This window comes from Parambassis ranga, chromosome 18 (genome assembly GCF_900634625.1).
Source record: "Parambassis ranga chromosome 18, fParRan2.1, whole genome shotgun sequence".
Lineage (NCBI taxonomy): Eukaryota > Metazoa > Chordata > Actinopteri > Ambassidae > Parambassis > Parambassis ranga.
The window spans coordinates 6187953-6200912 of record NC_041038.1 but is presented as its reverse complement, the minus strand read 5'-3'; the positions used below and the strand labels follow the sequence as shown (position 1 = coordinate 6200912).

Below are 12960 nucleotides of genomic sequence, written 5' to 3'. Positions count from 1 at the left end.
CAAAGCCTAGCTAAAACGTCAGCTGAGATTTCCCTGGTCTCCAGTTTTTTGAAGGGTTCCACTGAAAGGACGGCGGCTTAAAATGTGAAAGAGGAATAAAAGACTGAAAATCACAACGACACCTTTAAAGAAGGCTATTACATACTATATCCCGATGAATAAATGTTCTTGTCGGCATAAGAAACTCTAAACAGTCCTCACATTGATTCATCAGGCTTCTGCTTGTCACAGTTGTTTTTGTTTTCTGTGGTTTGATTTAACAGCCTGGGATCTGGCCTCGCCGAGCGGGGAGAGACACTCAGCCAAGTCCCTCAGGACTAAACACTTTCACCGAATACTCTGTCATTGTCCTCATCTGGCAATGATGTGTTTATTGTGTGGGGTCCGTGAGGCTTTGCTGACACTTTTAGTTGTTTAGCTGCAGCCGTTTGTTGCTAGGCTCAGTTAGAAAGGGAAACACATCACACACACAAACTGTATGTGTAGATAATGAAGTTTTGGTTAAGCGTGCTCTGCATTGGGGCTGGACCACAGACTCTTTTTGTCTGTTGTATGATTCATTGAGGCCACGACCTTTACTGCTTCTTTCTCTGTTGCCGTGCTAGAGATCTTGGATTTTTTTTTTTTTTTAAATGAAGAGAAAACAAGAAAAGAAAAATCAAGACTGCTGTAGTTTTTAATACCAGTCTATGAATTTTATTACCATACAATAAAATAATAGTATATTTTAAATAATGTGCCATTTGCTAAAATGTTGCACCACTAAAATAGAAATCCCTGGAAACACATAAACATAGGACGCTTCAAAACCTAAAAAAAAAAACACAAAACAACACCACACGCTCCCACACCTGCTCTACGAATCCCAGGCTCTGAATGTGTGAAAACCCCTCCATTCATCTCTCGCCTTGGTTAACCCCTCGAGGGAATGCCACCATCTAGCATTCCGCAGGGAAAGATCCGTGATCAGATGTCATTTGGTATTATCTAAGGAAGGATCCTAATCCACAATCTGCCCGCATCTGTTTGCTAACGTTTCCCGGCCCCGTCCCCTTTTTCCCTGCTGCCATGCTACTCTGATGTGCCGGTGCCAGCGGACAGATGGCGAACCCCTCGAGGAGCGGTGGCACTGAGCGTCTGGCCCAGCACACACATTCTCTCCCAAGCTATTGTGAGGCTGCGGAGTACGAGAAGAGCGTATAATACTGAGAAACAACGCTGAATGGAAGTTTGTTTGTTTCCTACTCAGTTCTATTTAGTTCAGAGCAAACGATTGAAGCCAAATGAGGGTTATTGTAAAGCGTTGCTGCTTCATTTATTTATCTTGCTGCAGCTTCACATTTGTTCCAGTTTTTTTACAAAAACACATCTTTGAATTTAAGTAGGAAACCATCGCTGTCCCTTGATGTGTTCATCCAGGTGCACAGAGGGAAAAAAAAAACATATTTCTTGACCACTGCAAATGGCTTTGAATATTCAGTGTATGCGTATATCTGATTAAATCCCTCTTAAGAGCCTCTGCAAAAACGTCTGCCACTGCACGCAGAGTGCTAACAGTGCAGTTTTACCCTGATGCATTACTAAATGAATGTGTTGACCACAGGGCAAGGTTAGGTTGGTATTGGCAGAGATAGCTCTCAGCTGGATTGCCGACACGTGTGCTCGCATAATGCATGCAAAGGAGACACAGTTTGTGTGTGGCTTTTCTGTTGTGGTAATTTGTAATCTGTATGTAAGGTTGGCATGTCTTAAAAATAGGGGGAAAAGGGGTTAGTGCGTGTGTGTGTGTGTATGTGTGTGTGTGTGCGCGTGTGCTGCTTTAACTTCATTGTAATTGTGACCCCCTAATCAATAAAAACAGTTAGCTAATGAAAAAACGTCTGCATGCTTGAGGGCATGCGTCTTGAATCTAAAAGTGCACTTACACTGAAGCAATCATTATCGACAGGGTGCATGCATCCAGTGGATTGCATGGCTTCAGTGGCTCACCAGGTAACAGAGTAGTGACCACTCACAGATGAACTATGATGCCACTCACATTTGTGAACTAACTAACTGCGTTTTTTGCTTCCAGGTTAGCTGCCACCACTAACTAATGACTGCATGCTTTTTCTTTATGTCTGTTTTTTTATCCATAGCTTTGATTTTTTCACTGTTACTTTGCCCAACAAGTCAATCAGTCACTATTTCCATTATTATCAATAGCAGTGAGGACTCTGCTGCTCCTGCCATAGGCTCTTCTGCATGCATGTTGTGTGTATACAGTGTTGAGTTGTAGTGTAATCTGAAGTGGAAGTTGTCTTGGCCCAGTGATCTGACTGCTAGGTTTCAATTGACAGCTGAGGAAGTGTGACTGGAGCGTGACTCAAAACGGCAGGCATTATGGCCCCAGTGCCACTGACGACACTTTGGGGATTACTTGGCAAAGGTAACCTTTTCATTCTTTCATGTCGTGTCCTTATCTACACACACGCACACACACAGAATTAATATCAAGTAATGTATGATATTTTTTTTTGATTGTCTCTCAGGAATCCACACATTTCACATCTAAATCCATGTGGTCAGTAGCTGTGGCTGCTATTGCTGCAGTGAAACGGCCACAGATGTTAACCTCTTAGACTTTTCAGATGAGCTCATCCATTTCTTTGTGTCTCTCATGTTTACTTTTTACTTTTTTTTCCCTATTTTTATCTATTTTTCTCACTTTCTCACCCACCTTTCTCTGATTTTCTCCCTAACATTGGACCTTTTTTTATCTTAGAATAGATTTAAATTGCACAATAAATGAAAGGAGAAGCATAATATTTCATGACATATTTGGTGAAATATTAGAACTTTTTTGTCATTCCTACTCTTATTTTTTTTTTACCACAAAATGACAAAATGATACATTGCTTTCCTCTTGGATTCACACCCAATAACAACAAAATCTTCCTATTTCAAAACACAAAAGTTGATGAACCTAATTAGAACAAATGAAGTCAAGCCATGTAGAATAAAAGAAGTCATTCCAGGTCAGGTTTGTGGCCATGTGAGGATAATTTACTCTCAACATTTAAACAGGCTCAGCTTTGTTTGACTTTATGCTCAGGTCATGCTTTGCTCTCTTTAACTTAAAGTTACAGAAAGCCCCCTCCTCTTCCTCCTCCTCCTCCTCCTCCTTCCCCCTCTGTATTTTTGCCTTCATACTGTATCTCCCCCTCTCTGGGGGAAAAACGTGAACCATTTCACCATGGTAGAGCGAGCAAGCTGAGCTAAGCCTTTTCCTGTTACGTCTCGTCTTTCCCCTTTTCCCTGGATATGGAGTGTGTGTGTGTGTGTGTGTGTGTGTGCCTGTGTGTACAGGTCATTTTGCGCTCGCTGAAGTTACAAACGTTTCTACAAACACAAATGAACATGGCAGAACACCCCCCCACCCCCACCCCTCTTCAACAGGCCTCCTAATAGGCCAGTAGAGGTAGTGGAGAAAAATGTCCCCTGCAGCAGCCTGAGGTCTCTTTTTCCACTCACACTCCGGCTCGCTCCTCCTCTTCTCTCCACTGTACAGTACAGTATCTGAGTACAGATCAAATAGATCCCCACTGAATACAGTTTATTTTGTTACCAGGCTTGGGATGGTAATTCTATTATATGTTCCTGTGTTCCTCTTTGATGGATTATTTAACTGTTTGACGTATAGATGGAACCGGTTGGAATTCTCTTTTATCTTGCTTGCCCTTTAAATGGAGCGCTCCACTATGCCTCTTCAGTACTAACCCCCAAATTAAAAAGCTGCCAGACTCGCATGTTGCCATTGTGCAGGAAATGGGTCAGCAATCCATTAAGATGCCATTAGATAATCTAATTTAGGGAGCTAATCCTTAAACGAAGCACGTTGTATGCCCAGGCTGTGCTTGCAGGGAGTAGAATTAGTGAGGTTTGGGAGCCGGACAGGGCACGGGGAGGCCATCTTGAAGGTTACCTAAGGAAAATACAGCAATGGAGGTCAGGTTTTTAGAGCATCTTTGACTTGGCAACAACTTTTTTGGAGACACAATATAAAGACATATTTATATCAATCCTGCGGAGGAAGAGAACAGCTCAACACATTTGAGCAAAATTACCAAGAGGAGGGAAAGTACTTCATGTTGGCGGGTCGAACTTGCTTTCAGTGAGGCCCACACAGTTTGTACTGCAACACACACTGACAAAAGGAAGCATTCTTTACATAAAATTCCTCCTTAGTGGAGCTTTAGGTTATGGGATGCAGATACACACCGACAGCCATCGATTTTAACAAGATTAAAACCGATCCGCACACAAAAAAAAGCTTGCAACTGGCCTTTTGTGTAGCTGTGTGGTCCTCACTAATGTAAGCCATTACCTGAGAGGAGTTTCATAAGGAAAGAGAAACACAGAGAGATGGAAGGAGGGAGGGAGTGAGGGAGACACAGAGAAAGAACAGGAAAAAAGAGAGAGCTGCAGCCTGTTCTGGCCGCTCTGTGTGCTCTTTGTTCAGCAAGGTAGGAAAAACTTAATCCCTCGTTTCCTGTCCGATGATTTTTGGCAGGCCGAAAGAGAGAAGGAGGGGAGGGGGGGGAGCAGGAGAGAGAGGATAGCATGAGGACGGGTTGACAGAAAAAAACCTGCTAGGAAGGATTAGCCTTGAAGTCTTTTTTTTTTTTAACACTTTGCGCACTGAAACACACCCTCAAACTTGAGCGATGTTCGCTCTTATTTTGTGTGTTTGTCAAAGAGTCTGGCTTTTTCAGGCCAGGAGGTGAATTGAATTTGCACTTCCATTGTTTTAAGTAAAAGAGCAGCGACTGGTGATTTGTATAAAATGCAGACTGGTTGATGAGTTGCTTTTATGAACGCAGACGGTGTTGTCTAATGGCGAAGCCTCACAAAGAATCAAGTGTGTGTTTCACCTCTGTAACTTTAGGCCCGTCTGTGTTTTGTTTCCCTTGAAAACAGCTCTCCGTCCTCCCATCTATCTTCTTTTACACTTTCCTAACTTTCTGTTGCCACGCAGTCATCCTTCTTTCCTGCTCCTCTCTACCTATCGGGTTTTAGCCGTGTGCGTTATTGGTGAATCGGACAGTTTGTTCCTTGCCACACAGGTATTCTCAGACTTAGCTGGGGTGATGTGAGAGGTGGGAGGGTGTTAGATGAGTGCACACTGGGGGCCTGTGGGGAAGAAAAAAAGGGGGGGGCTAATTATCTGACATCTACGTAGCGCAGCACCCCTCGGGAACAACATGCTGTTTGTTCCCACTTGCGTTTTCAGTTAGCACCGTTGCTCCCCAGGAACAATCACTGTGTTGTTTTGCCATTAGCGTGAGATGAATAGGGATGGGACAGCTTTGTGTAGGGACCCCCACACTTTTTACCCACAACCACCACCCCCACACCCCTCCTCCTCCTCTTCCCCTCCTTCACCACCTCAACCAATCACACACTCATGCTTTCTATACTGCTGTCAATGCAGAGAAGAGGGCACTGTGTCACATGATGTTCCTCAGTGGGAATCAAGTGGAATCACCTCAGCTTAGATTAATAAGCTAATGCAGCCATTTTTGTTCTTTCTCTGTCTTGACAAAATAAAAGTAAGACCTTGATGGCTGTCAGCAGAGCTGCTCATTAGCCGGCTTGTGATTAATCTCTCTGCGTCTTGTCTTTTTGTGTCTCCCTCCACAGTCCTGGTACCTGGGCGAGCTTAGTTCCATTCCAAGTGTCGAACGGGACTCCGATTCTGCCAACAAATGTCCACCAGAACTACAGCATAAACATCATTGGTGAGCCCCTGGTCCCCGCCGAGACAGGGAACTGAACACACAGAGGCCCGGATGACCCCCCACCTTCCCCTCCCCCCTCCCTCAGGGTGGATGGGTGTTGGTGGAGCAGAGCTACAGGTGTCCGCAGCCATGGATGAAACCAGCAAAGCAGCAGGTGCTGCATAACCCCCCCCCACCTCCACCTCCACCTCCAACTCAAACCCCCGCTCCCCCACTTATCTCACACCCCCCCTCCTGCTCCCGTCCCTCCTGATGATGGACACTGGCCCTGAAGTAAAGATGAGGGTTGGTTCAGAGGAAAGGAAAAGAAGAAGAAGAAAACGAAGAAGAAGCTTCAGGTCTGCTGTCTCCTCACTCAGCCCCACACACCCTCCACCCACCAGTCAGTTGTTGTGTTTGCAGAACTTTTCAATCCATTCAAATACTGTGATGTATAGATGCCTTAATGTTTTATTGCATGACACTCTAGTCTCTTAGCGGCAATTCTTACTACTTTTCCTTGTCGGAGGAAGATGTAAAATCTAGATTTAAACTCACACACACACACACACACACACACACACGTGAGGGGGTCTGCATATTTGACAACCTCTGCCTGGTGGATGGCTCAGAGACTCTAAGCTCTCCGACTCAGGCCTCTTGAAAAGAGGCTTTCCTGCATCAAACAATTCACTGTGTACACCATAGGAACAAAAAAAACTTGTGAATTCAGAGTGTTTCTTCTTCCGTTTGATTTCAGTTTACTGTGATACGTTCAGAAAATGTGTTGACTTTGTTTATTCTTTACTGCTACTTACTTCAAGAATTAATGTAAACACTTATGGTAAGAGTTGAGAACTCTTGATGCAGTTTTCAAAAAACACTAAAAAAAAAAAAAAACGCTAGGTTTGAGATTGGACCCCTGATAATAAAAAGAATTTGTAACTCCTTTACAAAAGGAATTTGGAGAATGAGAAAATCGCGACAGAGGCAAGTGCAATTGAATTTTTGAAGGGAAGCTATCAGTCTGTCAGCCCTAGGACTCTAAAGGAAAGGGGGATAAATATAAAATGTTTTATGGGTAAAAAAATGTTTAAGAAAACATTTGAATTTGATTTTCAGTCACATATCCGTCTCCTCGCATGACAAAAACATCGAGCGTGAAAGGCAGTTGAAGGCAAGCATTAAGCTACCTGTGCAGCGCTGAGCAAAAACCAGCACTTATTTTATGCCCTTCCCATCACTGTGGGGAGATTTTCTCTTCTTTTCATTTTTTTTAATTTATTATTTTTTTGGGGGGGGAAAAAATAAAAAATAAAATTACCGAGAATAAGAAAAGTAATAAGACACACATAGTGTGTTTTGAGGCATTTCATTCTTAAAATGTTGCAGATCAAGAGCATATGCATTTGGCCATCAGCTTGTAAAGCTTATGTTTACAAAAAGAAAATATGAAATGTAAACAAAAAAAAAGTGTTATTAATCATGGAAATTTAATATTCATGCAAAGCTATAGTTTGTGCAAAGTGTGAACTCTAAAATTATAAATCCAGGTGGTGGCAAATCCCTGAAATCTAGAATTGTGCACGGCATGCTCAGAGCCAATGCCTCTCCAGTCCGGACGTATTTATACAAGGAAGATCTCTCCAGTACTCTTAATTTGCACGATGACATATAGTCCACATTACGTGCCTTGCCTTTGAATATAGAGACATCACTACACTTGTTTTTGCTGCATTTATCATTATAGGAAAAAAAAATTAACATTTTTATGATAAGAATTGTTTTGTACTCTGAATGAAATTGTTGATTTTTAACTTCATGTACTACTCTATCTCACAGTTACATTGCATATCAAGGCTGTGTATAGTTGCCGTTTTAAAAGTTTGTAATCAACCAGCATTTTTTTTTTCAGTATTTTGGTGGTTTTTCTAATAACCTGTCATCTTTTTTTTTGTTTTTCTCTTATTTTTCAATGCTCATTTTGTTCATCTTCCAGTTACTATTGTGGAGGGTGGAAATTCAGAATTATGAAAATTATGCAATACCAAGTTTTGCCTATGTAGGTAGTGCTTATAGATGCGTCAATTATTAGAGGCTAGTTTGGAGATAGACGATATTGTAATGCATTTATTTTGTTGATATCGTTGTTTGTCGTTGTTGTTGTTGATGATGTTGTTGTTGTTGTGGGTGTTTTTCCTTTTTTATTGACCAAAGTGGGGACTGCTTTCTATGCAGTGTAAGACAAGGTCTTTTTTTAAAAAATATTTTTCCTTTTCTTTAGCATATAGGTCTATAAATGATGGCGAGACATGTTCCAGTGTATTATGAATTCGGGGGTTTTAGGGGGGGAGGGGTGGTATTTTTCTAGAAGCACCCTTGGTCTTTCTATGGCTGCAAAGTCACTGATTGGTCTACTGTGATTCTTTCTTTCAACTTTCCACCTGGGGTGCTAGCATGTGACCTTGAAGGAGCTCATTTGTTTTGTTTTTTTTCCCACAGGAGAGACGGCTTGACTTGAGTATGACAATCATTTAAAGAAATCACCTTTTGTTTTTGTGTAGAATCCCGTACTGTCCCGGAGCTGTGACGGACACCGTCGCAGGCTTTTATTGATTCTAGATGTCGCCGAATGCAATTCCCAAGTAGATGCCTTAAATATAACACATCAGTGAAGTGGCCTGTGACCTGCGCAACAATCACACACCGACTAATGCTAGTGAGACCTGTCCAAATCAGTACCAGACAGGCTCAGGCAAGCCTTTAGAAAGTATTTTATAAGTAATAGATTTGTATAAATGTATATACAATATGCACATGTGTCAGTTCCTGAGTGCAGAGCCCCGTAGACTCATGATTGGACCGCAGAAGAGTTTTCTAACTTCACGTCCAATGGCCCCAGTAGAAGCTTAATCCTCTAGAAGAAAGTTATAGCACTTAAATAGCACATAGGCAATCATCTTCTCCTCCTCCCCCTCTACGTACAGTGTTAAGAACTCAAAAGTAATCTCAGGCGTATTACAGGGCATTATTTATATTAATCATTATATCTTAAGTAATAGATTTTTCTCTGCCGCGACACCTTTTGCACTCTTTCCCTACAATCGTGAAAGACGGTACCACCGAGAGAATCATTGTTACGAAATAATCCTCAAGTCAAGCTCCATCTCTCCGTCTTCACCCAGATTTCTTATGCAGAAAATAATTGAAAAAGTCACCCCGTTCTATGTGCACTGTTCTGTCTTTTGTTTTTTTTTCTTATAAAAGAACTATAAGTGCTTTGCAGCCTTTGGCCATTGGAGACCCCACTGAAGTGCATTGTCCCCAAGTGTGTTTGTGTGTGGATGTGTATGTTTGTGTGTGTGAGAGAGATAAAAATGTGTCAGGGTCACTGTGCTGTTGGTGTTTATTTGAATAGGAGACTGTACATAAAGGTAAATATCCTGATTGCGTCGATAGCAGTAGTCTGTGGGGTTGAACTCTGCTTTGGCAGCTTGAGTGTGTGTGTGGCTGGTGTGTGTGATCGAGTGCCTCTGACACTACACATTGATGAGAGAAGATGAGGGTCTTTCTATTGAGAAAAAAAAGCCTGCCATATGACAGGAGTTTGTACACTGTAAACTTTCTGGGAAGTTCTTCTTTGGAGCCCACATTTGTAAATTTTTCATTTCTAGGGAAAATGAGTCAATTCCATTTTAGGAAACAAAAATAATTTGGATTTTTTTTTAATATATATATCTATATATATATATATGTTTCAGAGGCTGGATGTGAGTTAGAACTCTCCAGGTTTCCCTGATTAGTAGAATCTAAAGTGTTTTCATGGGGTGTTGTATTCCTGTATGTACAAAATTTTTAAAAAGGAGGGCAGGTTATTCTATACAGATCCATAAATATTAAAATGATTATTATTTCTGGTTAGTGCTTAGATATTTCCATTTGAGAAACACTTCATGAATTGTTGTTCTTTCATTAGTGTGGCCATATTGAGTATGATGTGATTTATCTTTCTTTTGGGGGGGGTGGGGTGGGTGTGATGGAATCTTGTCCAACAAGATGTGAGAGTGGTTTTTTTTTTTTTTGTAGCAGCTGGGAAGTGATGTCGCTTAAACCAGTAGAAAAAAAATGGCCCCAGATTGCACCTGACCTTAAGAAGTGAGAAGCAGGGTAAAATCTGCAGTGACAAACGTCCTTAAATGATCTTTTTTTTTTTTTTTTTATGTGCGTTGCAAGACGATTGGTGCTACAGTTCACGTCGCCGTTATACCTGATTCAGCTGGCCAGTGTGGCAGACAAGGCTCCTTAAAGAAGCCTCAAAACATCCAGGCATCACTCATTTTGCACTTTTCCACTCATGCTGTCAAAGCCTGATGTGTATAGAGAACCATTCACACTACAGACAAACACTAAGTTTAGGGTACTGCACCTTCCAGCTGAGGTTTACGGGCACGCTTACGCATTTTAATGGCTACACAGGGTGTAAATGTTGCCTGACGGCTCTTGAAATGAAATTCTAATCAGTGTTCAGCAGCTTCAACAGCCCCGTTTAAGGCAGATTCAATCACCCTTATGATTTATAAAGTATTATAAGACAAACAGGACAACGTTATGCAAGGAGGACCTGTGACACTCATGCAATATGTGTGATTTTTTTTTTCTTTCCTTTTTTTGAACATCGCGCATTCTGTAGTAAACCAGAGGGGGGGTGTATACTCTTTACAGACTTAAGGGAAACATTCATTCATTTTTCATCCTACATGAGCAATACACATCTTCCATAACGTTGGCTAGCTGCTAGTCACTTCAGGTTGTTATGAAACCAGCATTTTTACAGGATGTAACATTCACCAAAAGGAGACAAAAAGATAGCAATGCAGTGCCTGTTAAAGCTGTCCAAGTGTCTGTTGTATATAAATTGTAAAATGTGATAGACTTACTTTGCAATGTGACGAGCAAAAAAAAAAAAAAAATCCTCATCACACGCAACAGAATGTGGCATCTGGAAATATGAAATATTTGATGTTTTTTGTGATTTATTCATTTTCTAATTATGTCCGCACACAATGCCCACATCAGACTTGTGCAAAATTTGATAGGAAATGTTCACTTTCTTTTTCTTCTTCTTCTTCTTCTTCTTTTTTTTTTTTTTTACGAGGGTGGGTGAGAGGGAGTGGGGTGTGGGAGGGTTCAGTGCTACATCAATCGCAGTGAAACGATGAAATCATGTCTTTTCTCAAGATTAAGTCGCCATTTTTTTTCTCTGCAGGGCTGATTTCTTTTTGGGTCTTGTGGCACTTTTACTTCCCTCTGCGCACACATTTCACTCTACTTTAGGAATCATGGTGGAATTCTATATATAAATATACTATGAACAACAACAACAACACCAACAAAACAATATGTAAACAGTCTCCAGTAGTGATCGTAGTTACACTGCAAGTGTGTGCAAAGGTCTATGTATGTATCTGAATGTACGTTTTAGAGGACTTTTGAAAAACTTTTTTGTTTTTTTTTTGTTTTAATCTTTTCTTTTACAGTTTAGGAGCCGCAGGTGTCCATTGTGAACTGTATAGCGAAGGCCTTGATATCCCTTCTTTTATTGATTTTTTTTTTTTTAGAAACGCCATGCATTAGGCGACGCCTTCAAGCTGGTTACATTTTGGTGCAGGGGCTAAAATTGCCACAAGATTAAAATCAGTGTAAATAAAGGCTCAACTTTTTGTGATTGTTACTGTTATATCCAGCCTATACTGCTAGCAGCTGTTTTTACTGCAGTCAATTACTGGAAGTGGATATATTTCCTATGCAAAACTGTTTAAACAATAAAATGAGCTATGCTACAAAAAAAAACGATGTCAGCTCTTTCTTCTCTTCTTCATTTGATCCACATGCCTCTCAGCCATGCTTTGATTTGATGATATATCATATTAGCCGATTATACAAGGTGACAAACTTGGACATCCAGAAATGGCAACACCTGATGGCATCACCCTTCTTCGTCTTCCTCCAGGATGAAGACGGAGAAGGGTGATGAGGTCACAGCCACTGGACACACACATGTAGCTTGTCTTGATATGTTTTATGTTGTATTTTTGCAATTATTCTGATAAAGAGGAGCTTTGACAGAACATATTAAGTACATATTAAATACCATTCAGTCCCTGGCCTATACTTTATTTGGTTTCTTACACAGATGAGGATACCAGAATGTCTTTATGGCAATGTGACTCAGGAGAATCAGGAAAACAGGGTCAGTAGTTGCTGCGGGGGTGCAATAAGGACAGTGTCAGCTCAAAGAAATGATGCCTATTTGACTTTAAGTATTAGACTAATTGGATTCCATTGATTCTCAGAAGTGTGTCTGTGACAGTTTCCCTCTGAAAGCAAACATTAGTTTTCATGTCCTGGAGCGATCCCATGACCCTGCATACCCATGTTCTATCATGGTATTACTCCAGCTAATCTACTGTAATTCCCCAATCCCCAAGGAATGGGAGACAGTATTTGGACCACAGCAGACTCAGTCTGCTGGGATTTTGCGGGGTCGTACGAGGTAACATCCATCTGGGTCACTGTGTCAAGTACATGAGGCTCTGATGGAGTAAGCCTTTCTAATGGGATTGAGGACATTGAAAGAGGCAAAAGTCAGGCTAAAGCGCCAATTAAGTCTCATTACGGACCTGTGTGACGGACTCGGGGCTCAGCTGGACACTTGATGACAACAACAGGAACTGTTAGTGGTGCTCACAAGGCCAGGTGCCCTGTCTGCTGCAGGGGCGCCCTCCCGGTGGGGATTAAGGCACTGCATGTCGCAACACCAGAAAAGCTCCACCTGGCCTCGGGGCACAAACCACAGTTCATTTGGCTATCATTAAAGAGGACCAACAATGTGGCACACTGATATAAAATTACCCGATCTATAATGGTAATCATTATGCCATTTATCAAAATTGGCCAGTTGAGTCAACATCTGGCTTCAATAGGGGGGCTCTTGTCGGTGAGGGTCTTGGCAGCGTCTTGTACCCTACATATTTTCCACTCTCTTTTATCAAGGCCTGCTGTCAGTGATTTGACGAAGCTAAATAGATGATGATTTGGCCCTATTATGTTTCGCAGGGCTTGAGCAAAGGGGATTTGTTGATTGCCTTTGTGTTTGTCCATTTTTCTTCCTCTCTTTCTACCCGTATGGATTCAGTAGAGG

The 12960-nt window shown here is 41.5% G+C and overlaps 1 protein-coding gene across 5 annotated transcripts in view; it reads left to right on the top strand.

The window, feature by feature from the left end:
• The window catches only part of LOC114450625 (nuclear factor 1 B-type-like), a 53894-nt gene extending 46833 nt beyond the window's left edge, over window positions 1-7061 (top strand). For 3 of the 5 annotated variants that reach the window (XM_028428830.1, XM_028428828.1, XM_028428829.1), the window contains exons 11-12: window positions 2340-2428; window positions 5683-7061. In XM_028428830.1, the coding sequence (XP_028284631.1) occupies window positions 2340-2428; window positions 5683-5815 (222 nt within the window). In that variant the 3' untranslated portion in view covers window positions 5816-7061. The remainder of the gene's footprint in view (window positions 1-2339; window positions 2429-5682) is intronic. The other 2 variants (XM_028428831.1, XM_028428832.1) reach the window with 1 other exon arrangement.
• The last annotated feature ends 5899 nt before the right edge of the window (window positions 7062-12960 follow it).